This window comes from Hetaerina americana, unplaced genomic scaffold, assembly GCF_022747635.1.
Source record: "Hetaerina americana unplaced genomic scaffold, ioHetAmer1.1.p SCAF_24, whole genome shotgun sequence".
NCBI classification, from domain to species: Eukaryota; Metazoa; Arthropoda; class Insecta; order Odonata; family Calopterygidae; genus Hetaerina; species Hetaerina americana.
In genome coordinates, this window is record NW_027286808.1 from 4,935,137 (window position 1) to 4,962,949 (window position 27,813).

The following is a 27,813-nucleotide window of genomic DNA, read 5'->3' on the forward strand; positions in this document are numbered from 1 at the left end:
TTCCGTCCCCCCAGGGATATTAGAGATCTGGCGCTCTCAAAGCGGAGGGCGCTTCCTCGTCTCCACCCGCCTCGCCCCCACCCCGTTCTACCGCCTACAAAAGGGCGTTTCCTTATCCTTTGTGCGTAGTTTTGTTGTCATTTTTTGGTTTGCATCGAATTTTCTTGGGGCCTCGATATTGATTCGGAAGGGTTTCGGGGGGGAGGGGGTGTGAGAGAGAAAGGATCACCTAACCTTTCGCTTCTCCTGGGAAATTACTGAGCGACTCCCTACCTATATGTGCGTTATTATTTTTCATTGTTCCTTTGCCGCCGTACTAAAGCTGCTGGATCTTGTTCTAATGTTTGAAGTGGTGCAATGCATTTAGTTGGGTTAATTGTGTGCCTTGAGGACGTGAGCAAGTATTTCTGCTCTTTGAAAGAGGGCGATTGTTTTGCAGCATTTTTTGATTAATTATTTTGGGAGATCAGAAGTTAAACGATTGACACGAGGTTGATGCGATATAAAACGATCCCCTTATGACTTATCAGGGGTGTGGCCATTGAGTGAGAGTTTCAGTGACGATTAATTAGCTTTCTAATAGCTCAAATACGAATTATACCGTTCCTCGCGTAGGACTTAATTAATATTTTGAATGACCCTTGGCCGCGATTGAAGTTTATGTTCATGCTTTTGACGCAAGGGTTATTCATAATCGATGGCATATTTGGCGCCTTGCTAATGAGGCGGATCATTCTCCAACTTCACGCGAAAAGCTTTCACCTTCCTTAAATAACTACTCCTTCCCGCCTGCGATGGTATACGGCCCGATATTCAGACGTGAATTGCTGGTCCCATAATATCTAGGATATATCGTAGTTCAAAATCGGCCTTTAAGGCCTCGGGGTCTTATAATCTTTGCACCGCGCTGTTAAGTCTTTCGGCGCTTATGTTCTAGGAACTACGAGCCGTCTGAAGATTTTCTTTGATGTTCTACAATCGATTGAAACTATCGCTGCAGTTGTTAATTAACGTTTTGCCTTCTTTTATCCATTATCGTGTATCCATATGGGTTAAATAGAAGAAATGACCATTAGGTCTCAATTTCGCCCAATTAAGACATGTATCTATCTATGTATCTAGCATGCAGTATTAAGAGGGAGGTGTCTGCGGATCATGCTATTTCAGTGTAGGCTCAAAGAACTGTCGGTTTTTTTAATATTAACTTTCTTGTACTCGTTTTTATAAATTTTATTGTAAATTATAATGTTCATATTAACTTAAGGAGTTTTTAATGCAACCAGAGCAGGCAGTAACTTAACCGCAACTTATGAAAGATTTTCGCTGATGTGTAGTTTTGCATGACTTAAACTAAGAGCAAAGCTAAAATATTTTGTGGTATATAATTAATTTACGCATAAAATGGGTAACTAACGAGTAAAAACCATTATTTACAATTAGTTGTATTGCATTTTGAATGTTTGAGTTTTTTCAAATTTAGGAATATAAAATGTTGTTATAAACGGTTTTCAGGTGAATGAGTTTTCTTCCCTACATTTTAGTTGTAGGCATATATGAACATGTATTAAAAGGCAGAATTATTCGAATAATTACATTATTATTGAATAAAATTATCATTCCATGGATTGCTTTTGATATAATTGTCGCTATTTTACTTTTTTGAGGACACTTCTCACATTGCTCCAAATATCTATCTAAAATATTGTTCATTTCTACTTTTTAAGTACTTGCTACTTCTTAGTATTGTTTCCATCTTCGTGAACTAAACTGTGGATTTTATTGAGCCTTGTCAAGATAAGAATGAGGGAATTCCTTTTATGGGAATTTCTATTCTTTTCCCCCTCTCTCTAAGTTTAATTTTAGACCCTTTACCTCCATGTTAGAAGTGTTTTCTTTGTTCATCCGTCTTAGGTTTTTCATGATGTTGAAAAATCGGGTTTTTTCACATATTCACCCGTTCCCCACGCTACGCGCTTGGAAGCTGCACTTGAGTTTCTACGTTGGAGGGGATCTTTCGTCATTGTGGTCCGATGTCATTAACTGTTGGGCTCTTCGTCTACCGTATTAGATCGGCACGCCTCGGGAGCTCTCTCAGGCTCTCTATGAAGAGCATGATGATTTTATCCTCCTTTCCATCTTCTCTCTCTTTTTAAAACGATGTTTCCAAGTGCAGGAATAGATTCTACATGCATCGGAGAGAGAAATCCTAAATAAAATTGGGGTGTAAAGTATGTTTGACTGTATGCTGAACGCAACGTAATATAATTCAAGTTAGCATTGTCATTTAAATTTAATTCAGAATATCCTCACGTGTACGAAACAAAGGATGCATTGCATAAAATTCATAGTTTAAACTATAAATTCCGTAATTGTTGTTTTGAATCCCATTACCCTTACCGCTGTACTTTTTGAGAGCAGCGAACGTTAATGCAGGCCAGCGTGATTATAAATATACCCACTCGGTCTTCTTTGCTTCCGCGTCACCGCTTTGTATTTTCGTTGCCTTTGGTTGCATTACCGCCCTTATTGTTTTTCTCCCCTTGCGCCTTGCCCTCCCATTGTCTTCCCGCCCTCCTCTTAGACCCCTCCCCCAAATCCTTCTTCGTGCATTCCCCTCGCATCGCTTTCTGCTCGATCACCATCCATCCTCCACATTCGCCCATCCCGCCCCATATCCCTCTGCCATTTTCTGTCGCAGGACATCCCGCCCATTACGCAGCTTACAGCCTTTGGTTCAGTTTTATGTCGCCATAAACTCCAAAATGGTGATACCACACGGGTGGGGAACAGAAAAGATTTTTCTCTCTTTCCTCCCTTCCATTTCTCCGTCGAGAGAGAGAAAGAGAGGAAGCACCCACCCCTTGCCACCCCGTCTCTATAAATATGTACTTCTCGCGCGTCGGGAATCTCTCCTTCGCGAGTGTTACCCTTGTGGTACTAATAAATAATTAAATTTAAATAAGCAGAGTGAGCCTGCGGTAACTTTACAACTTTCGTAAAGAGTGGAAATTTATTGACCCGTTATAACACGACGATGGAGGGGACGAAGTTAGGCGTGTCAAGCTTCTGTGCTGGCTGTTATTACCCGGGATGGAAATGTCTTTGAGCTTCTAGGAAAGCTCGTTCTTGCTTGTCCCATGTATTTCTTGACCAATTTATCGCTGGCCCGTTTCTTTGTGCCGGAGGACTGTTGGCGACGCGATTCCACGAACTTTTGTGCCACTTTGGTGTATTTGAAGGATTTTTTTAGGGGAATAATGTGCGCAAGCCCCTTTGCATTTATGCGGCAGCTTCAGTTTCGTAGGACCGCAACGCGCACTGCACCCGCTCGGCAGCTCTAAACTTGTCATTTTGCTCTCTCCCGCTGTGGGCACCCCTTTGGAAGTGCCACCGTGGAGGAGATTGGTACTAAAACTTAAAAATCTGAAAAAAACATGTTAAGCGTCGCTATTCATTGGCGTTGTGCGCATAGAAGTAAGTGTATCAGAAAACGTGTCGCGATCATTCGAAGTTTTGGATAGACCCCAAGGTTCACCCTGCGAATTCAGTGTTGCTCTTCGCTTCAGCACGTCCGTCTGTGGGTGCGTGCAGGCCGCCGCACGCGTCTTTGCGTAGAGTAGAAACCCAATCGCGGAGCGAGTCTCGTCCGCTTCGTGTTATCTTCGTCCGTTGCTCCGTTTACCATCTAGCTCTCTCTGCTTTTCTCAACTTCGTGCCCCTCCACCTACTCTCGTTGGACGCCTGCAGCGTCCGCATTTTTTGCTGGGCGCGACGTTTCACGAGCGTCCTATCTCACTCCCTCCCTCTATCTGGTCGCCGCAGTAAAATCTGCGTCGGGTATTGTCTTGCTAGGTCGTTGCATCGGACGCTGGAGTTTTTCGTGTCTTCCACCGACGGTTGTCCCACTGTCCCACCCTTTTCACTCCCCTTCTGCCGCACACCCCGACACCCCGCTAACCTTTCCTCCCCAACCCCCCCACCCCACACATCCCTTCTCTTTCCCGGTTTCGTCGCGACTGCCCCCTCCCACTCCCACCCCGGTTCCGTCGCCACTCCCTCACTCCCCGGGCGCACGTGATGCTCGTGACCGAGCTGATTGGTCGGTAGGCAGTTGGGGGTCCCTTCTCCTCCCTCCACGGGGCCCCCATACGCCGGCCTAGACGTCTAGCACTGTCGCCGTCGTAAATTATTGGAAATGTATGAATTGATATGCGTGTGGTGGGTCTCGTGGTATTTTTTCCTTTGGTCGGAGAGACTGGGCGTAATGATGTTTTGCCCGGCTGGTAATTCTTGGCGTCCCTCTCGCTTCCCCTTCGTGTCGCCGTGCTTCTTTATCGCGAAATGGTGGTAAGCGAAGGAACTTCGTACTCAATTTTCTATCAGTATCGCTTTTGCTCTAAAATGGATTATTTCGTGGTGGAAAGTTGATGGCTGTTGTCGTCAGTAACTCTCTGGAAAAATGAATCCGAGTGCCATCGCGCTCCTAGTATCTAAATGGAGTCATAAATTCTGGGTGCGTTGTAGAAAATTTTCGCCGCGGTTAATCACCATTGTCCATGTTATGTGTATGAACTGATTGTTTAACCGGTTTTATTATCGCTATTTTCGAGAGTGAGATGAAAAACTAATCTCGTTCAACTCATTCCGATTCACACGCTAGCTAGAATTGGGCGTAGACGACCTTTGGTGCGGTGCCAAAGTGGTTGAACACCATGTCTGCATGTTCACAACGTGGCTCTTTGACAAGCATTAATTTAGGGAATGTTTTCCTGCGGGACTCGCTACGGTGGTGGAAGGTATAATAAATGTGGCGTTGTATGCAAAGTATTAAATATTAACTTTTATTCTCTCCACCGCGACATTCGAGGCTTGGCGTTTCGTGTTTTTGTGGGCTCTCAGGTAAATAACTCCAGGCTCAATTGGAGCACCAGTTTACCTTCTCGTCAAGTTGGTTTGTGTTGCCGTGTTTAATAGAAACCTCAGGAAAATGCTGGTAGGATACGCTGATCCACAATGTCTGTCTTAAAAAAATGAGTTTGGATAGAAATATACTAATATTTCCTGGTCCCTAGGATTATCATGGTTTGTGTTCGTTGATTTGAAACATCATCAAAATTCATTTTTAACGCATATTATACCTGTTATACCATCATTTCTGCAAGATTGCGGGCAAAGTTGTGAGAAGTTAGGGAAGTAAAAGGTAACCAACACCTAATTAATTTGGGATATCCTAAAATGGTTCAATTGAAAAAATGGCAAATTCGTAGGTTTTTATAGTAAAAATCCTCGTATTAATTACTCAGTATAACATGGTTTCCGATCCGAAAATCAGTTTGTAAAGTTGTACGTGAGAATATTCCTCTAAATTATGAATGCAATGAACTGGTGTATGTGCCTGAATTTTGCTATTTTCAGAGGTAAATTTCAATTCATTCAATTGAATGCATTCGCTGAAATGTTGTTTATAAAATATGAATTTTTACCTTGAAAAATCTTAATAATTTAGAAGTATGGATCATCTGGAACCTTGTTTATGCCCCGCAGCCTTAAACATTGCTTTGTTGTTCTCTAAATCAGGGCCAAGTTAATCTTTAATTTTTTTACTAGACCTTTTTTTATCCCATGCATTGGTGTTACATTATGTTAGTTGGCAGCATGATTTTTATTCACCTGTTATGACAAATGGCTTAATATTTAAGGAATATAAACGTCAATTTTTATATTTTTTGCACACGCTGTCTGAATATCAGCATCAGCATATATATATATATATATATCTATGATGAGCAAACATAAGGCTTGTGTACCACTCTCAGGGTCGAGGAATGTGTTGCCTTTCCTGAGACGTGGTTCATCTACCTCTCATCCGTCTCAAGCCGTTCCGGTGACTCAAATGCTCTTTTTGCCCATTCGTTTCCGTACCTCTCCCTTTCGTGCACCGTGGATTTTCGCTACCCGAGTCAAAATTGAACCGCGTTCCCATCATAAAAGAAACACGGAGAGAGACTCGAGGGCAAAAGCATTTTTTTTTTCTCGGAGAGACGTTGAATCTTAGGAATGTTTTCCATCGTCTTGAGCCGAAGGAATGCAACCCGCGTGGAGTGTTATTCGGGACGCCACCTTCCTGCATTCTCCTGGTTTCCTGTCCCCTTCCCCTCGACCCCTTCCTCATCACTTCTCCCTCTTATCCCCTCTCCCCGGTAAGGGAGTCCTCTTACCCTCAGTATGAGCCCCCTCCCCCTTTCCAACTGTTCCCGAGGTCAGCTGTACTCCTCCCTCCACCACGGACGCCCGTAGCCATCCTTCCCTTGCCCCTCTCATCCGAATGGCACTCTAGCAAGACTTTGGCGGTCGGGCCATTAAAGTTCTACTCCCTCCTTCGGGCCCACCCCCTCCCATCCCCCATCCACCTCGCTTCGTTCCATCTTCCCCGCGCGTACGCCCGTCTCCGTCTTAAGAGCTCGCGGATCCGGCGTCTCCTCCTTCAGCACCCGCTCCTCTCCCCGTCCGCCCCTCTCCCCCCTCCTCCGGCCCGCTCTATTAACTGCTGAAATTTTCATGACTTGTTCTCCTCCTTTACCTCCAACAGCCGTGTTTCGTTTCGTATTTTTTTCGCTTACTCCTTCCTCCCCTCCCTCCTACACTCCTTCCCACGACGAGTTTCGTTTTAATAACTTGTTGGACGGCATTGTTCGCTTGGATGTGATGGATCGTAACCTGCGAGTATTATCACTTTTTTGGTCGTGCCCGGCTTTTATCACTCCGCCGTACACTTACCTGGCGCGTAACCTACTTTCTTTGCACCTTTTGGTTTTTGTTTCTTTTTTTCCATCCTGCTGCTGAAGTTTTCTCTGTCATGCTACGTGCGCGTCCCGTGCCGTAATCGCTGTTGTGCAATTCCCAAAACTCATGTATAATGTAAAATAGGATCTGATTCCGTGTCGCTTTTCTTGCCGCTCTGCATTAAGATAATTGCTGAAGATTTTCTCCAAGTCACCGTTTGTCCGATTACGATCTGAAGTAATCTCGTTTGTTATCAACTATTATTTCGCTAGGCGGTTATTGTCTTCCTTTCGCGGTTCACATGTAACGTTTGGTATGTTCTAAAGCTTGAAAGACTGACAAATTCATGTACACTTTATTTCGTGGTAATGCGGGGCATGAAAATGTCTGTTATGGTCCATTCCGTTCTGGTGTTATAAACATATTCTTAGTAATTTTTTTTGCTAGAATTTACCTTTCCACTTAACGTCCTCATGATCCTTTTTGTGATGTCATCTGGACTTCATGAAGTATTTTACGTATCAAATCCCATCATATTACCGTCGACGTAATGCATCAGGCCTCTTCTATGTCTATTAAATGTAGTAATCCTGATATTGAAAACTCTATACGCACGGTCTAGTTAGCCATTCCATATTATAAAGCTGATAATAAGCCATTGTTATAAAATGGTTCATGCTCATGGAATGTAAATGGCAATGAATTACATTCATGTGCATATTTGTTAAGTGGAAGTACATTTTAATGAATTAAATAACGGTGTTTGAATAACTAAAAAATTGGTCGTAAAATTTTTTATTGTATCGTTTGGGTCTAATGTGTTCGTCGTTAATCCTTCCTTTCTCTGAATCATGTTTCTTCGGTCATACTTAACTAATATTATACAATCATCCTTCCATTCAATTTTATTTCGCAATGTGTGTCCCTTAATGCTTGCCAGGGGAATTTTATCTAAGGTCTTCTTCTCTTTCTTTGCAGCGTGGCTCTGATGAGTTGCTCTCGCAGAGTGGAGCCGTCAGCAATGGCTCCGTGATGAGCCCTCAGCCCAACCACGCTGAGAGCAACAATGACGCCAAGAAGGTGAGTGCATCTCTCTCTCTACGACTTCCTCCAGAAAAATTGCCCGTGCATCCCATTCTCTCTGCCCCATCCATTTAATGCATGCCATAAATCGTCGTTTTAAGAGGCCATTGTTTGTGAAGCGGTTTTTTTTATCACGAACATGTGCGGAGCCTCCTCCTCAAATGGTTTTTTGAAGTCCTTGTGTCACACCCACCACCTCGCGTCATTCCAACTACCTCGAAATGATTCTGGCGTTGGCCATAATGATTTCTATGTGATGCGGGTGTCATAAATATGTGTGTATACATATATAACTAAGCGCATATAAATATGAATACACACGTATGGCAATTTTTTGTGCATATGTATTAATTCATCGTCCATTTAAACGAAGTCGAAAATATTTTAAATCGATTCTTTACATTTAATGTATGGGTTTTTATGTAGATATTGATATGTTTTTGTCTTTAACCCTGTTTCCTGCTTAAACGCTGTAACTTTGGGCGTTCGATTTTAAAATGCATTTCGTCCTTCGCGATTTTACATCTCTGAGTGCACGCGCGTTTTTTTTTTCAATTTTTATCTTTTCTCTACCTTTGAGTTTTTTTGGCTGACATTAAATTTATTATTTCTCTGGCCAGAGTTTTTCAGCGGAGAAGTAACATATCGTTAAAAACCAATAGTCGTAATCTGCCTTGTAACTTACGTGGCCCTAATGGCCCGACCCGGCAAAGAAAACGCAAACATTTTGGAAAAAAATGTATCTATTTTTCAACCTAATCTCATTTCAGCTCTATACACTTTTCCCTGCGATTTTCAATAAGTTCGATATCATTTTTTAATGAAAGCTGTCTTTCTCCTCAAAATAGCCATTGACTGCCGGCATCTCTTCTTCACGGTTGTAAAACCTTTGACCACCGAGTCATTTTTTTCAAATTTGCGAGCAGGAAATAATCCGAGGGGGCTAAATCTGGCGGATGTGCAATCTGGCATGTGGTAGCAATTCAAACTTTAATTTTGGCCATTGCAATACCTGAGTAGTGAGCTGGTGCATTGTCTTGATGAAGCAACACTTTTTTCTTGGTCAAATGCGGCTGCTTTTGCTTGATTTATTCGCTCAAACGTTGCAATAAGCTCGCAATGATAGGTTTTCCTTTTTTTCGATAGTCAATGAAAATTATGAAGTTAACGTGGTGGAAAAGTTGAAGACGTTTAAATTGAATGCGGAATGTTCAAACATGGGACTAACTTATTTGTTGGAAACGTAGGGTGACGTTATCTCTTTCTATCGTTTTATGCAGCATGTGGACCCATATCTTTTGTGGAGATGTTTTCCTGTAGATGTGTGTATATTTACGGATTGTGTCCAGTGGTTATGATTTTTTCACGCTGGGTAAAATGTAGTAACAGGGTTATTCTGGAAAATAATTCCTGATTACAACCCTGGAAGGTATGGAATTATACGAATATGAAATATTTTTTGCCGTCAAAATATTGGAAATTGTAACCGTATTTAATGTTCGTTTTTTTTAATATCTTAAATCCCCGTATTGTCTTTTCAAAACATACTTGATCTACTTTTTGAAGTATCCCTTGACATTGCGTATACATTCTCTGCATTTTAACCTGATAATGAAACAAGTGAATGAATGGGAACGCAGCGGAGTGAAAAGTGAGCAGGACACAAATGAGTTATCGTTTTAGGTGGTAATTAGGTATTTTTGTGCACTGTAACCCTGGGTTGTATCTTTCACCAGTTGGGTCAATTGCATTGTTCCACATAGTAATGGAGTTCAGTTTTGGAAGTAATTATTCTGGGATAAAGAATATATCGCCCTTGTGCATTAATACAAGATTTGGATTAAAGAATCGAGGACATGTTTAGATAAAAATGGCTAGTGGTAGGAACATTTATTGGAATTGGCGCATGTTACCATTGATCGTTGGTGGCGGTGAGAGTCTAGCAGAGTTTTTCCTGCGCGTGGGACGACGCTTGTGGGGTCGAATACCCCCTCTCTATCACATTTGGACGTGCCTGTTGCTTTCCTTAGATGGTCCTTCCTGCGACCCGCTGTCGGCGTCCCCATATTTGGACACCGCTTCCTCATGATGGCCGGACTCTCCTCAAGACGTGGCGAGTTTTTCATCCCAGTCACGTGACGCTGGCGCATCCGCTCTCGGGCTCGCGATTCGTAAAGAAGCAATTGATTGGTCGCCGCACGCCTCGTTGTAAATGTTAAGTGGCCGTATATGTGCGTGTGGCGGAAAAGGTTTAAAGCGAGACCCATCTACTTCACCAGAGACGCGAGATGTTTTCGGAGTGCGCGGTAAATTGTTTTAGTCGATTAGAGTGAGGCGGGGGCTGGCGGGGGGATTAGGGTGAGGCATGTGCTGTTTGTTGCGATATCAAGGGAAACCAATTACGTCTCGTGCGGCTCCGCTCTCGGCGGTTGAGGCGAATATTTCAATCAATAGGGCATCTCTATTGCCCTCTCGGGTTTCGAATTAACTCCTAATTTGACGTAGTTTGGAGGTGAATTGACCGTTTTTAGGAGGAAACTAATTTTTCAGCAGAGAAATAGCGTCAATAGGGAATGTAATGTACATTGCCAATGGATTTCTTATGGCATTCCTTCTCATTCGGAAATGTTTAGGTTCAGGACTGACTGCTTGTGCTCCATTACGACGGAATTAATTGCTTATCACTTTAAGTGAAATCAGGATTTATTATTCTGCACAAGTATAAGAGATTTATTTGAGAGAAAAACAAGCAAGTCACTTAAAATTGAAAATTTAATTTTTTTAGGATCATTACGTTTACATTTGCGTATGCCCTTATGTTTTCAGGCATCTTTTGTTTACTTAAGTCTTATTATTTGCATTATAAATGCTCCATGCTGTAAATTGAAGTCTTTTTTAACTTGCCAATTTTATAATTTGTCGCTAGTTTTGACTGTGACATGTATTCTACTGGAAGTCTTAGCTTCTGAATTTTATAATAATTTGATATCCGTTAGCGGATACATAATTAAATTTATTGTTCCTATCGCCATATAACAGCGTATAAGTAGTAGCGACATATAATTACGTAATTTCATCTTGTTTTGATCGAATGGAAAATATCATTTCAGTGAGCTCGTTCGATAGAGAGAGAGAGAGACTCTAGACTTGAGGATATGGCTTGTGCAAGAGACTTTAGAGCATACAGTTTTTTCTCCTGGAGGGAAGTGCGTCCGCCCATTGTGCAAACCTTAGCGGTGGGGCCGATTAAAATCGTCATGAAATGCAAATGGACATCCGGTTTCACATTAGATGTATTGGGAATCGTACCGACCGTAGCGGCAGTCGGGATCCTCCTCTTCCCGGCGCTGAGCTAGCTCCCTGGGCGCAACTTTGCGGACAGGAGCGGAGGAGTTTTAGTGTGAGGCCGTTCCGGATCCGTCGCTAGATTCCCTTTCTGTTACCCTCCGAACTGGGTGGAAAGACGGCAAAAAGTCAATGTTTCCCGGTTTATACTCCTTTCTCGGACTTCGTGCCTCGCCATCATGCATCGCAGTCTAGGTCCCCCTTCTTTCAGTCTCTGATTTCCCCAGCCCCCAATGTGAGTGATAGTACGAACCGTTATTTGTACGAATGACAGACATCATGGCCGCGAGATACCTTACGCCTAATGCCTCCGTTCATTCATTTTCAATTGGCCTTGGACTCGAAACGAAATAATAAATGCTGCAATTTTCAATTCTATTAAATCTGTATGTGGCTACTGTTCTTGATGAATTAATTTGTTAGCACACTTTTCCTATGCTTTTGAGAAAATAGTTGTTTTAATATGCTGAAATGGATGCCATGCACCGAGCTCATGTGCATGTGCTTGAAATTAATGGGAATATCCCGCGAAAGAGGCCAAGATTTACGTACATTAGTGAAAGATAGCAAGAAGTAAAACAGAGAAACTATCTGGGGGTAGAGTAAAAAAAACTGAATGGAGAATAAAGGAGGTCTGCTGTGACCCAATCTTGTGGTTGAAATACTTGTAAAGACGATATATGTGGGCATGAAAAATGCGCATTTGAATAATAGGGAATGCCATGCCAGTTAATTTTTTGTACCTTTGGTCGAAGATCATTGTCATGCGTTAAAACACAACCATTGTTACGCCACCGCCTGCCTAGCGCTGTCTTCGGACGTGTGTTAAAGCTAAAATTGGTGAAATGTTGCGTTCCAGTATGTGAACTAGTGCTGAGGCCTCTATCAAATAACCACAATTCGCCTTATCACTGTCGCAGCCGTCTTAAACATTCGGTTTCTTCGCTTCCACCCTCTCCGGTTTTATTTTTACGTTCTCTTAGTGCTCTCGGTGCCCCGCCCACCCACCCCCGCATTGAAGTACTCTCCTGCCTCTGCCCCCGCTTGACTCGAGGTCCCTTTCTCGGGTCCTCGGATTTAATTGGTTCCTTGAATTATTCGGGCTTTTCGCGGTGTTGGATTTTGTTTCGCGTTTAGCAGTGTGAGCCACAAGAGGTGACGCTGTCCTCCCCTCTCCTCCTCCCCACCAACCCTCTCGCCTCGCATGCTTAAAATATTTCATACATCGTATTTCGGCGCTCTCCTTCCCTCTCAACCACCCTCCCCCTCCCGGGGGATTCCCGTCCAATTCGCACGGCACTCCGTACACGGGCGGTACTGCTGGGTTGGTCGGGGGTTTACATGGAGAGGGGGGGCTTCCTCTCGTACCCTCCGTCCCTCTCTCCCGTATTTCCTCCTCCACTCAGGTTCCTACCCGGTCCCATGCGACGCGGCATCCCTTCCCATATACATCAACCACTTCCCGCCAGCCACCTCGGAGTTCCTACCACCTCCCCTCGCATATCCATGTCTCCCCCACTACTCCTCGCGACTCTCTCTCTCCTTCATAAAAGATTCACGGCGGTATTAATCAAGTGGTAGTTGAAACATTTCCTGCGTCACCGACTCTCTCTCTCTCTTCGCGGCCCTATGAGCCGACCGACGAACTGTGAGCCGCCCAGCTGCACGTTTGGCTGTGCCCGCGATCGCGTGTTGGTTAGTGGGCGAGAGGGGGGCAGGCCGCGTGCCTAACTACGTCTGGTCCTCCATTTCGCACTGGGGCTTCTGGGAAACACCCCGTTCGCTCGACCCGACTCCCGTTGCATATATTCGTCATTTCGAAGCGGCTCGTCGTCCGCCCTTTTCACTTCCACTTTTTCTGCACACAATTTTGTTTCTCTCCATCCCGTGACTTGCGTATTATCCCTTCCTTCCCCCCCAGCGTCGTTCGAGTTCTTCTTATTCCTAAGAAAAATAAAGCTTTCTCGTCTGCCGTACATGCCGTGCCATTTCGTGGGGACTACTTACCATACGTGCGATTGTGGCTGCAAATGAACGAGCAGAACTCTTCCTATTTCCTGTGGTTTAATAGTTTTGGAATAAAATATTTACTTAAATGGTAATATCATTTTTTTATTTGAGATTTAGGGCCCTTCTTTCGGAATACATTCCTTCTAGCACTTTGGGATTAATTTTTACATGTTTTACTTTGATAAAATATCGGAGTAGTCTTAGCAAAATTCGGAATGCCATAATCCATAGCAGTGTATGATCTACCATTCGCGTGAGGTTGTTAGTGAAAACCAGAAAAAAATCGTACGCAGTTCACAATGATTTGGGTGGTGGTTTATTATTTTATGTTTTTTTGATGTTCTTCTGTCTCATAGCGGGTGTTGCTAGACTTCAATTGCCATATATTGAATAGCTCGCCATGCGAATAGGTGGGATGGTATGTAACGCCAGAAAACGATGCCTGGTGCCTGTGTTCGTCTTTTCTCCCCATCCGTTCTACCCTCTTGGTCGGGCGTTGGGCGTTTCGGATGGGGATCCGGTGGAGTAATGTTGGCCGTCGCGGTTGAGGCCAGGAGTGATTCCCCCCTCTCTCCCCTGTCCTCAAAACTTCATATATCTCCCATTTCTCGCCCCTTCCCCTTCCCCCTCCCAGGCCATGGTCCTTCCTCTCCCGTCATGCGGCAATTCATTATTCACAACGTTTTCTCTTCGCTTTCGCGTATGATTAAAGGGGTTCCTTTTGAGATGGGAAGGGGGTTTCGGGGAATGCCAAGAGGTCCATACTCGTCGTCCTGGCCCGGTGAAGTATTTTTACCCGTGACTAATTGAGTTTAATAATTATTTCAGTTTTTCTGTTTGCGGTGGCCCTTCTACGTTCCTCTGTCTCTCTCTTTCGTTGATGGGGGGAGTATGTGCGAACGCATTGTTTTCGGGGCTCTCTCTTTTGTTAGCCCGAGTGTTTGTTTGCGCCTGCGTGTGTATATGTGTGTGTGTGTGTGTGTGTGTGTGAGCGCGCGCGCGCGTTTGTTTGCTGGCATTTGGAGAGATTGGTCTCATTTAATCCCTCTCCCGGTGAATTTGTCTTAAGGTTTGCACGCAACTGTTTGCCCTCGACGCTCATTGTCGGCTTTAAGTTACAACGAGTTCTGAAAGGGGTAGTGGATATAACGGTTCCAGTTATGTTTGGCGAGGAAATTTATCTCGTCATCAAGTTTAATTGATGCCGAAAAGAAACCCACTAAATTATGCTTTCGAGGAAATTATGCCCATCTAATATTAGGGTACGGGCTTTTGTTTCGAGAGTGCGTTTCCCCTGGTAAAATATTTTAAAATGAATGGACTGTCATTGCATTGTAGGGTAGAATTTTGTTTAAGTGGTTTCAGGTAACGTATAAGTTTCGCGCGGATTGAATTTTTATGGGATTAAGTCCTGTATTAATTTCATTCGTTATGTCTGGCTCGAGTTGAGCAAAGGTGAAAATACTCTTTCGTTGACGCCGGCATTCGTAATCTCATGAGCGAATAAATCAAGTTTTCGATGTGGTTTAATCCCTTTCTACTTCATTTTTGTTATCCTTTTTTTTGTTTTCTGTATTGGGCCGGTGTATTATTCGCGGCTAAGAGACTTCGTCGACTTCTTTGAATTACATGCCATCTAATTTTTAGTTGATTTTCATTTTTGTGGCGTGTGTTGCCTGCCAGAATCATTTCTATTAGCAGTCTCGTTTTTCTGCCGGATAGTTATTTGTACATTTTATATCCTATTTTAAGAAGATTATGCATTTTATGTATCTTTTTTTTATTACAACTTCTTGAAAAATTAATTCTTTTTTTTAATTCCCAGTCGTATTACATAATCGTCTTTTTCCGTCGTGAGCATACCGTAATCTTTTCTGAAATGGGATCTGGTTATACCATGATTACTTTAGATTATTTGGACCTGTATCTGGCGATCGGAAAATTGGAACTGGTCAATCCGTAGCGCTTGGATATGCAAATCTTTATTCTTTTTTTAGGCTAGTCGCGTCCTTTGCGGCATCCGCCCAGTGCTCCTCCATCTCATGTGACTTCCTTGCTCAACTCATCGGCATCCGTGTCCTCCTCACGTATCTGCCCGGTCACTAAATGTCCTTTGGTCCTTTTTACCCTTGTTTCCGTGCCCGCATTTGGAGTTTAGTTTTGGTGGCAGATATGGAGTGGTATGAATGTGGTAGAAGTGTTGATGCATGTAAATGATTACCGAATAGACATAGTTGGAAAATGGAATTACACGTGATTCGGGGAAATTATTGGTTGAGGTGAGCAAACTCTTTTTTGATATATTATGCGGGGTTCTTAAAAAGGTATAAGGGTTCTTAAGGGTATTGATGTGAGTCGAGGATTTTGAAGGCAAACTACTATTTTTCGTTATTATTTTCCCCTAGTGCCATTTCTTCGTGTAGAGGGTTCCACCGTTTGTTCTCTCTCCTGAAAGGAGTCTTATTTTCATTTCAATCGGTAAACAACTTTCTCCATCCATAACTCCTTAATACGACCACCGTGAAACCCAAGTAAGTAAATAAACTATAACCCCTTCAACCCCCGTAACTTTTAACTCGTTCGCACTCTATAAAACCTGAGATTTCAGCGAATACCATGGAAAACTCACCCGGAAAAGTGCAGTAGCATGTGGTACAACGCCGTGTTTCCTGCGTAGTATTCTTTTTTATGTGAAATTGCGTATTCAAGTGTATCTGCTGTACCTTATTCGAATTCTCATTTCAATGTTAGCGTTTGAGACAGGGCGCATAATTTTGATAGCCAATGACCAAGACAAGTGTGGATAACGAAGTGTTGAATATCTGTGTTGTTACCTTTTACGTTACACTGCTATCGGTAGGGTTTTTGTGGAATCAGACGTGTTGTTGTGGAAGGCGAGCGTGACCGATTCGCAGGAAATAATAATGCCCTATTCCACTGTTAATAAATTGATGAATAAATAATTATATATGTACACATATTTACATGTGTGTGTACTCGTATATACTTGTTATTATTAGTGTCGGCTAGCAATCAAAACTCATTTGTGAAGTATGTAGTCGAGGAAATGGTGTTGACAAGCCTAAGTTTTTGCTGAGGACTTTTGGGCATTGAATCACAAATACTGTTTGAAGTGACATGCTGCTTCTTAAAAGTATAATAAATTCTTTTAAAAATGTCCAAATAGATGTTCTAGTCAAGAAAACCTACGTACGTGCCGACGGTAGCTAGGAGCAAGGCTAAGAGCAGGCTAATAGAAATGAGGGTTTACGTAATTCTCACGAAATCGTTGCATCTGTATCGCAGCCTCATGAATATCAATGTTTCTTCCCATGTAGCCTGACGTTGGTGTTTTCCTGCTTCAAGTTAATTTTATCAATAAACTTTTACGCTATGGGGGAAAATGTAATTTTTTCGATGTGATTGTATTCATTCCTTGACCGAACAAGTATTTTAGGACGTTAGACCGAAAACCGGCCGTGGAAACGCAAGGAAGGGATTTTGCGTGTAGGGAGGGGGTATTCGCATTCCGCTGGCGACCTTATAAGAACAAGACGAATTCGGGGTGAGCCGTGAGAGAGGGATGTAACCACCTATTCCCCCTCCGCCCGTCCTCTAAGCCCACTTATCTTTTTAGGGCTTTGACTTTTCTCCGTGGCAATTTATTTCACTTTCCGCGGTGTAAAAAAAGGAGCCCGTCGACAACCAATAGTCGCATGCGGATCATGCAAATGCGGACCGCCAACATCGGGCGGCGGCTCGCCCTCTCCACCCCCGCACACACCCCTTATCCCCCTCCACGTCACTCACACTCTCTCGCTCGTTCCTGTTCAGGGCCACCACCGCCCGTTTTTGATACGGAATTCATGGGTTTCGGGACTTGTCTCCGGGGAAAGGAAGGAAAAAATCTGTCGGACCGGAATGAATCTCGTTTATGAAATTTACATGAGCCTCCCAGCGATTCCAATTGCAGTGCGTACTAGTTTCTCCAAGTGGCTGTATTTAAGAAATTCGCTGTTTATTTCGAACGTATAACAATCCTAGCAGTTGGAAAAGAGCCTTTGATTAGCCTGCAGAGGCGTGTATAGGAGGGGGGTGGACTTGATTCGTTGGAGAAAGTCTTCCAACCGGCTGCTAATCCATTAATTTTCTCTTTCCAAATCAATATTGGCTTTACTTGATTAAGAATTAAATATTTATGAGTGAAATGATGCGTTGGTATCCCGGAGTCCGAACTTATCGGAAAACATAAAATAGCTGTATGAATTTATTGTCTCAGGCGTAAGTTCATGGAATATGCATGACATATTGAAATGAAATTATTGACTTTGTAATTCCACACACTTTAAAAAGTGTGTGGAGTTGCAAAGTTAATTATTTTATTTCAATATACCTTTATGAAGTCTGTACAATCCTGTTAGAGAACGCCGAGTTGACCCCAATTGTATGTATTTCGCCGGATGATTATGCTTCAAGACCCACGGTACAGTGGTAAGATAATCGAATGTAGCAATAAATGTCGACAACTCGGCTAAAAAGGGCATGTGTGTGCGTATGTATGTGTGTTTATGTAAAAAAGCAGAAATAATGAGGAATAAAGCATTAAAATCGTCTGTTATCAGATTTTCTCTGTTTGCATTCTTCTCTGATAATGCTAATTCGTCGCTTCTAATCATACTCCCGTATTGGTTTAGTAAACTCATGTTCTTGCAATGTTCCGTGGATGGTAAGCTTACTGTCTCACAATGTCTGCCATGTCATTTTCATCTCCAAAGAGAAGAGAGTGAAACATTTCCTCTGAGATCTTTCGGTTGTGGAAAATAGAGGTGTCATTTCATGGGAGAGAAAAATAACCTCTGGTGGGTAATCGTATCGGGAAAAAAGGTGCGTTCGGGATTTGGAATGTCTGCAGGTTGACACGGAATTTCAGGTGGCGGCCCCGGGCTCTCCGTGTCTCCCGTTTGTGTACCCCCACTTGTACCTTCCCCCATTTATTTTCACTCGGTTATCCTTCGCCCTTTGACTCCGTCCTCATCTCCACCACAACCGCCGCCTCAATCACTACTACTTCCCCTCCATCGTCATCTTCCCTTCTCTCTCCTTACTGCCTTTATTGTTCTTGCTGTTTATTTGTCTCTTAGTCATTTTTTCGATACGGAATTCGAGGCTAGATCGTTGGGCTTTGTCGTGTCTCCTTATCGCTTGGATTCAGGAATTATTTATGTTCTCTTGTTCTTTGTCTGAGTGGTCACGATGACTAATCTATTCATTGAAGCGAATCTTAAGTATTGTGGCGTCGTTCAAGATCAGGTGCTTTCCTAGCGCATTGAGTGTGGAATGTCCGCTCGGGCCTTCCACTGGGTGTGAGTCGCCATTCTGGTCGAAGTTTCTATGCTTGACTCGGGAATCATCTTCTTCATGCAAGATTGAAGACCCTGCCATCTTGCTCTGAAGTTAATGCTTGTGTCGGGCCACGGAAGGTCGGCCAGAATGGATAACACTCGCTTGGTGGAAGAATCGAGAGAAATGTCTACATAACAGCGTAATTTTGCTCTCACGGAGCTGTATCGACCATAAAATAGTTGGAAATCAAAAGCATTTTGTGTTCCTTGAAGGTAGCATTTGATTTTTTGAGTTACTTGAGGCATTTGATTTATTGTTAAATACTGTCCTTTTACCGCAAAAATGTGAGTAAACCTTTCTCACTCTTACTGTATTTACCGGGGATGTCATTTCCGCCCTCCTCCTCAAGTCCCTCCCCCCTTTTCCGATCTCTCCCATTTCAAGTTATCATTAATCCGTTCCCGGCCCAATTCGTAAGGGCGGGGGGAGAAAGAGGACCTCTCTCCTAGAGGGGACGTCCCGGTCACCACTGCCCTTCCTTCTGTTCTTCGCCCCATCAACTTCGCATTCCTCGACCGACGCGGCGTAATGAGCACGTGTGTGAGGAGGGGTATGAGTGGGGTCGGGGTTAGGTGGAAAGCCGCCAGTCTAACCAGAGTTCCTCGAGCGCCTCTTGCTTTGTAACCATTTGAGTTTCAATGTTAATCCGAGCCATCCTGTACTTATCCTGTAAGAAAGCCTTGCATTCCTTCCAAATCCTCTAATTAGAAGATAGAACTGAATGCTTAAAAGTTAGGATGTAATATTTAGGCCTTCTATTTGGTTCCAGTTTTACCCCAATTTACGATTTCGGTTTACTCATAAAAGGTGCCAAATTTCTCAAATTAACCGGAAACCCATGCTCTGCTTTGCGGCAGGGGATAGCCTGATTTCTGTAATTAGTTGGCAACGAAAGTACAAGGGCATAATCATGTTATGTGCGTCATATTGCCGAATTCCAAGGAAGTGTTGAGTGTTGAGAAAAATACCTGGTGTCCGCAGTACATCCTAAAGGTATATTTCGTAATGTAGAGGAATTAATCTACGGTGGATGTTGACTGATTTTCGAGCCAGTATTTAAAAGTGCATGTTTTTTCCTTTTTACAACGGCATAGATCGCGTGAACTCGTCCTCCTCACAATGTCCTCTGGCTCAGCCGCAACGCCGCTAAGCCCCTCCTCTTTCTTACCCTTACCTCATTGACGTCGACTCCGAAGCATCCTCTTCCTTCTTCACCTCCATCTTTGGCCGGGATTCGCGCACATCTTCTCTTGCCCATCCATCCCCGTAGCCTCGAATAATCCGTGGTATCTCTGTCCCCCAACAAAAGCGATTTTCACACTCAGTTGTGTGTACATATGAGATGTAAAAACTCGTGGCTAACGAGGCTACGCCGGAAAAAAATTAGTCATTTATCGTATCGATAGGTTCACCATACACATGTATTATCCTATGTGATTATGTGAATGAAACTTCGAAGTCCAACGGAATTCATTGCGGAAAAATATGTGAAGTCATTATAACATTCGAATTGTAAATGGAATTCGGTGTGTGATCAGTGAAGGGGAAAACAAGATGAATTATTACAATTACTCTGCTTTGTTTCTGTGAGTCTGACGATAGTTTCATATGCAGAGACACTGATTCATTAGAATATAGAGCGTCGTTATACGTTTTTATACCGCCGCGTCATGCGTGGTGATGTCGACTAGCATAAATAAACTCAACCGGGTTCTGCTAAATTTGTTTGAATGAGCAGAATGCCAGCGCACGGGTAACCGGAATTTTCGAAGAATTTATAACTAGCCCGGCGCTTTATCCTGAAACGTAGGTGGAGGGCAGAGGAAGAAGTAAATGCTGCGGGATAAAATCATGAACAAGGCACGGAGTTAATGACTTCATGATTTACGCGAAACAAAATTTGCGTCGAAAAATGACCTTAACAGTCAAAAAGGCTAAATATGTAAAAGCTAATAATTCCATCTAAATTACGTCATGATTGATGAGTGGTGCCGTTCATAATTCATTCGAGGAAATTTTGATAGATTTGTTGTTGTCCCTCCGCACGGCAAAACAAGATCGGAAATTGAGTAGTAGAGCTCATTATATTGCCAGTGTATTCAGTGATTCAACAGCTGCGCATTTGTGGTTGCAATTAACGTTTGAAATTAGCGTTGTGCGATATATTAATTAGAGCATAATGGCACCAATATGTCCAAACTAATCATGAGCAGTTGCAAAACATTATTGCCAGCGTACTGCAATATATTTGACGAACGAGTTCTCTCAAGGGATATATAGATCACGTGTCACTCCGAACGAGCGTATTCGTGTTTTCTAATTGGATTCTTATGAAAGATGTTCGTCAAAACATTTTATGCCGTGTTGTCGCATTCAGTCGAGATGATTCCCTTGCAAAGTAAATAATGGTAACGTTGCGACATTTTTGAAAATATGACACGAATGCTTGTAAGCTTTGCGTTTGTTATATTCTGAATTGACTAGAGGAATGATTTTGGCTTGATATATGACTTCGGGCATCATGTCGACAACTGTGCCCGGGCTCGAAAACTGGCTGGGAGGCGAGCCATCCATCGCTCCAATCGCATTGCCTGGGATCCCGTTTTCCCACCCATTTCTCTTTTGTTTATCTGCCGTATTGTTTTAACTCTTGGATATTTTTTCGTGACTGCAATTAACCACCTGACGTGATGAAACTATTTGAGCCGATGCATATTTTATACGCCCTCTGGTGTTACCCAAGAAAAAATGAAATTTATTTCAACAGGCAGATAAATATATAATTCAAGAACAAACAAATAAAGGACGCCCTCACATATTCCGAAATTTTCGGAATGTGTGTGTGTGTGTGCGTGAAATGTGAATACCTGTAATGTACACCAAGATAGCTTTAGCGAACAAAAAAAACAAAGAAACAGTCTAAATTGACACCATTCGTTTTCCGAGAACTAAGAAGAATTGAGAAGGAACTGAGGTTCAGTTCCTTCTCTCCCTTGACTTCATGTGTATTTGCATTGTATATATATTATTTATATGAACACACGTACACTTGAATTTATATCCTGATTCACCCGAGGATTCATTTGCCTTTTCACTCGTGTCTTTCTTTTCTCTTATCTATTGCTCCAGGGTGGGCGTCAACACATGACCCTCAGCGATGCGAGGGTCCGGCCCGGGTGTATCCCCTTCTCCAGGACGGCGAATGACGATTAATTTCTCGTTTTGAGTGTAGTGTCCGCAGCCTCTCCTTCCATTGCACGCCAGCAATCCATTTGTTTTGCGTCCTGCCATGTTTTCCCCGTTTTCCAGCTGAAAACGTTCTTTCCGTCCGATCGCATGGGGGCGATAGACGTTTTTCGCCCGAGCATATTGATTTCTTTGAGGCTAGTCCGGCGGTGAATTACTTAATATGACTCCAGGGCCCTCATCCTTCGATGCGAAAATGGCTTTTCAAGTGCTTGTGGTTGGCTCGAGCCTTCCTATGGCAATAAATCTTGGCAAACTCTGTGAAGACTCAGTTTGAGTACGCATTGACCAGGAACATCAGTGTGTCTGCTTTTGCGGAGAGATATCAAAATTATTTCTAGCTTTAAAACGCGGACCGGGTGAAAGGGTCTCAATAAAATTATTTTTTATAAAGGGAAATAAAAATAATCTTGCGAATTAAATCTTTTTGGGTGAAAAACGCATTATATCGGTTTCTCCGTGGGTTATTCTGAGGTAATGCTGATAAAGAACAAGAAGTTCCATATTTAGAATGATTTGGGATGAAATAATTGGTCAAATGTAATATTCATGCTAGTTTTACGAATGGAAGCAGCTTCTCTAACTTTATTATTGTTTTTTTTCACTTCATAATCATTCGCCGTTTAATCGTGAGCGATTCATCCTTGGAATATTATCCATGCAGTCGTTTTAGGAAACGAAGACAATTTTAAGGGCAAGAGAACAATGGAATATAGCTCACAACTCGTAATTAATCTTTTATCTACATGGATTGTACTTAGTCTTCATAATTTTAGTATTTCTAACAACCTCTCAAGGTGAAGTTGATCCGTCGAGAAACCTTCCACTCGCTCAGCAATTCCTTGACTGCGTCTGATTTTGGCACCCTCCCTATTTTAAGCGGTGGAAGTCTGCCGGAACGGGGGATGGGCATGCTTAAAGCATTCAATTTCGCCCCACAATGTGGCTGAAGGGTTCAAAGGGACGTCGGTGGAAAGCAGGATAATGGATGGAGACGTAGGTCAGTGACTGAGGATGGGAACTGTTGCCGAAAGAACGTGGGAAGACAAAGTATTGACGGCGCACGACCAAAAGGCGAATAGCAAGAAAGGGTTGGGCAATTGACATTGAGGACAGGGAAGTCTTTGGCGGATCCAAGGAGGTGAATAGTGGGGGCCAATGAATGGAAACCCTATTATCAATGAGAGGAAATACCGCCCTAACGCGTAGATGAAGCAGGGAGGACTATAGAGGGACGGGGTATTAAATTATGTTAACCGCAGTTTTTTTTGTACTCTCTCATGAGAATATTTACTCTCGGTCCACCTTTGCTTTGAAAGAAATCCATGTTGAAACAATTTTTCTCTCCATATATCGCAAGCACCATTTAATGAAATATTCTGACAGCCTTACTTTCCTGTATTTCTATAATTCAAGTTACAAGTTTCTTATTTCTGCGCTTTTAAAGACAACGAACACGGCACCTTGGGTTTTGTTACAATGTGACGTAATCGTGCTTAAAAACATATTGCGTCATCCAGTGGTGATTGGAGGGTGGTTAATGCTGTATTTGTTTACCCTTTCAATCCGTCATTTCGTGAGGGAATCCGTTGTCTGAAGTCTGTTGCTAGTTGCACATGCAACTACATCTTCTGTTTGTCTTAACGGTCTGGTAGTCCATGCTTCTGAAATAAATTTATAAATGAACAAAGGTAATGCGTTTATTTCCGGCATTTTTTATGCGTTTTTTTTTATAATTGGACATAACGCTTCTATTTCATGCTGAAATAGCACTTTCCGTCACATTGGTTCTTTTGCAGATTCCGTGTGTCTTGCCTGAGCTTTATCTTTCAGATATTAATTTACTGTGAAATACTGGAAATCGCTTTAGCTAAACTTGTGGGTACAAGCCGGGAAATGAAGAGCACGTATTTATGCCATGGGGTTATGTACTAACTTTTTTGATATTTTTATTCTTTCCTCAAAACTGAGAGAGGCATGAAACGGTTTTTAATTGGAAGTGTCTACATTTGACATTCTCGTGTCATTTACGTCGGCGCCATGTGTACGAGGGCTTTCCTATGGCCCGGATCAATTTTTTATCCGCGGGATTGAGTCAAGGGAAGTGGGAGAATGGCTAGCTTAATGCTTGCGTGTCCCACTGCCGAAGACAAGCTATGGGATTCTGCCAACGGCAGCAGTGGTGAAAGGGAAAGTTTGGAATACCGTGTAGATATCTCCGGCGAGGCGAGTGGAGTAACAATCTGAACGCATTTTTTTCTGTCGTGTTTACTATTATTATCTTGTGATATCCTCAAATAATAGAAATGCCTCGGTTTGCGGAGCAAAAACACGGCGTTCGGTTTTTTCCCCTTCACTCTCGACATTCCCCCTCTGGCCCAACCTTCGATGTTTTCCTCGTCGAGTCACGTAATGCCCTCCCCCACCCCCTGCCTCCCCTTAACTGTTCCCATTCCCTCGAATTTCCCTCCACCCCGGTTGGAAAATGGGACCAAGGAGGTAGGGGTTAGAGGGTGTCTCCCATTTTACCTCCATTCGCGGGAACATCTTTCTCCCCTCGGTGTCCCCCTGCGGTTTTCTTTCGTTTCTTGCTTCTTTTACCTCCCCGCCATCCTCCCCCGGGAGGGAAGTCGCTCGGGAAGGGATGGAGGATACTCGTTCGTCGTTTCCTTCTCCTTTTCTCGTCTCCATTCTTCCGTTCTTCCGACCCCTGAAACGAAAGCTCTTCACTCACTCCCCCCTCGCGTCTCCCTTCCCTGTTCGCCTTTCTTTCGAATTTCATCCGTCGTCGTCACTCGATCTTTGCTTCAAATGTAGTCTGACGAGGATCGTGTTCTCCTCATGGGTCTTCCTCGGCGTGGGGCTTTTCGATATGACTGTGCAGCGTCCCATCGATGCGTGGTGGTACTTTTCAACTCGGTCAGTGTTATATCTTTAGGGTGGTGTCCGCATTCCCTCTTTGGTGAGTGATGTCATGTCTGAGTAAGTTATTCACGACTTACTGTCATCTTCTTTGATGCTCAATGTCCTAGTTTGCATTGCAGTGACCGTATGCAGTTTTCGTCTCGAAATTATTTTTTTAGCCGTCGGATCGCCCTGAAAATGGAATAAGTATCGCGTGGATTTAACTCATGGCGTTTACTTGGACTCACTCGTCCATCTTTGCCCTCGTCCTCCGTCCCTCCCTCCACTTTCATTACCCCTCGCTAGACCGCCTATCTCCGAACCTCGTTCACCTGATATTCCAGCAAGGGTTCCACTTCTCCTCGGTCGCTCCCTTTCGCCCTCGAAGACCTACTGACCCCCGCCGGTCGTCGCTTGCTCATTTTGCTTCCGCTGGAGGGGGCGGTGTGATTCGGATTCCCCCGCCCGCTTACCTTGATGTGAGTTGGGTGGTGAAATTACTTGCTCTAATTTCGTGTGGGGTAGGAACCGTGGTGAACGGGGTTCTCCGGGCTTAGACGCGCGCGTGGGGTGAGACTCAGTCGTAGGAATGGCCGCCCTCGATTGCGGCGGCGCTGAGTGTCCGTTTGTCGTATTTTAAACGGTGTGGATAGTTGTTTGAATGGACATCATATGTCTTGTGTGTGTAACGAACGTCTTGAATTGGAGCTATCTTGACAGAGTTAGACATGTTTCTTGTAGAAAACCTTTGTTGATTAGTGAAGCGTTTGTAATTGGATCGCAATTAAATGTATCAGGGCCGATTTAAGGCTAGAATTCGGGTCGCAAATTAAGAAGTTTTAGTGCAGTTCTATTTATTCTAGTGCGGCCTTGACAGTGAATGTAACACTTCGGCAATGTATGTTATTATCAGAGTCCTATAACGGAAATGTTAACGAGGGATTGGTCCAGCTCGAAAAATTAATTTGCGACGGTAGCTATTCCTCAATTTGTTGTCCTCCACTGTGCATGTAAAGTGGTTTTTTGTCTATCCTGGTTTCAAATAATCAACTGACAATAAAGGAGGAACTCAGTGCTTGCACAGTAATGATCGACTACTTGTCTCGTCAATCACCTCATCGTTGACTTTTCTCCAAGTTACATCATCGTGCAGTAATTAAAGTGGGTTGAAGTATAAAATAGTTGCAAAAAGGGCACTATTTTATGCCACGGTAACCCTTTGATTCCGTCGTGAACTCTGTTAAGTCGTTGAATTGACTTCAATTTAAGTTTGGAGGTACTTTTTGATTAGCGCTGTCATGAGTTAGGATTTTAAGTTACTTAGGCTAGGAAGCCTGGACTAGGTAAGAAATCTGTTTGGTTGGTGTCTTACTAATTCTATGGAATCTCCGAAATCTTAAAGAGGTTACGGAAGAGAAGCTGCTTCCCCAAATTTTTGTTCCCGTGGAGGAAAGCCGATCCGAATGAATATGCCGACCTTTCAAGAATTTCCTTACCGTCGCAATATGTAGGTCATTCGATTTGATGGCTAATGAAATTCACGGCGAAAGTGGCGAAGCAGCCAGTGGGACAATTTTATTACCAAAACGCCTTTCGATTTTGGAATTTGATTTTATAACGTGCATCCGCTAATTTCATTTGTTTTGCTTTTTGGTTTTAACTGAATTGATCCATTATACTATATTTCGCGGAAACGGCAAGCCGATGTTTAATCTCGACGAAAGATTTTTTTTTTAATCCTTATATATTGCGGGTGCACTCTTCCGCCTACAGTTTCCAGTGACTTTTCTATTCCCCTCTAGCAACCATGAAGGTCATGGTAGTCATCACGCGACCCTACTTGCTTTTCTCCTCTTCCTCGCCAAAAGGTGAACGGTAACTAAGTTTTAATAATATCGGTTCCATTAGTTATACTCCTCTGAAAACGGCGCTGAATTTAGTTGATTTAGACATTGTCAGTGGTCAATCAAAACGCTCAGGTTTCAGGCAGTCGTCAGAGATGCATCTTATCGTGGGAACTAACAATGGTTCATTACTATTACTAATGAATATTGAAATGCTTAAATTAATCAGATTTTTTGGATTATATGTCGTCGGCAGCTACGCAGTAGTGACACTGAAGACAGAATTCCGTTGCATCAGGAAGAGAGGATGGACCGGCATAAAGAGCCTGCTCTTGCCGAAATATTGCTTACGCGATTGCTCAGGTGGAATAAGGGAAGATTTACACATGCTGAAGAGCATCATGTGTTGACGTAGAGTTGTTGATTTATGTCTGAAGTTGTGTGGCAATGATGAAGCCTCCTAACCATGCGGCAGAATGGGAAAAAGTTAAAAATGTCGGCTACCATTTACTTATATTTGGTGTATATTCATTCTTGTTTATAGCCCTTTAGCCGCAATCTTCTCCGTCCTCATGGATGCAACATTTACTCTAACTCTGCGAATGGCGTGTGTGTAGAGTTTGCTTAGTAAGACCGATGCAGGTCGCCATCTTCCCAAGCCGAGCGTTGAGTTCGTCTCCGACCTCGGGATGACGCGTAATAAAATTCACTCGGCTCCACACGATTTCCTTTTGTCACATGACCGCATAATATCTTTCCCAGCCTTGGAAGTGGGAAATATTCGGGATATAAGGCCTTCGGCTTTCTGGAAACCGGAGCGAAAAAAAAGCGGAGGAAGAACGGAATCTCACGTAAGGGATAGTTGGTTATTTTTTGTTTTGTTCCGGAATAATGCCGTATTTATTTGGCCATCCGACGTGGTTTTTGCTTCCATTTTTCGCCTCCGTACAGCCCGGCTATCGTCCTGAATTTTAATCGCGGATGGAAAAAAAACGTCGTGGGGGACTTGGACGAGGGAATGTGGGTGGAGTGAGCAAGGGAACGGGTGGAAATGTTTGTCGCGGTGGTTTGGAGTTATCCGGTAAATAACGTGTTTTCGCACTCATTTCTTAGAGCCCCCGTGCTTCCCATTTTCTTTCCGAGCGCCTGCCTTGAATCCCGCCGTCCCATCTCTGCCTCCCTTGATGCTTCTCGC

At 43.3% G+C, this 27,813-nt stretch overlaps 1 protein-coding gene across 4 annotated transcripts in view; it reads left to right on the forward strand.

The window, feature by feature from the left end:
• The window catches only part of heph (polypyrimidine tract-binding protein 1 heph), a 627,135-nt gene that overhangs the window by 224,403 nt on the left and 374,919 nt on the right, over positions 1 to 27,813 (forward strand). For all 4 annotated transcript variants that reach the window (XM_071586665.1, XM_071586669.1, XM_071586666.1 and 1 more), the window contains exon 2: positions 7,762 to 7,863. In XM_071586665.1, the coding sequence (XP_071442766.1) occupies positions 7,762 to 7,863 (102 nt within the window). The remainder of the gene's footprint in view (positions 1 to 7,761; positions 7,864 to 27,813) is intronic.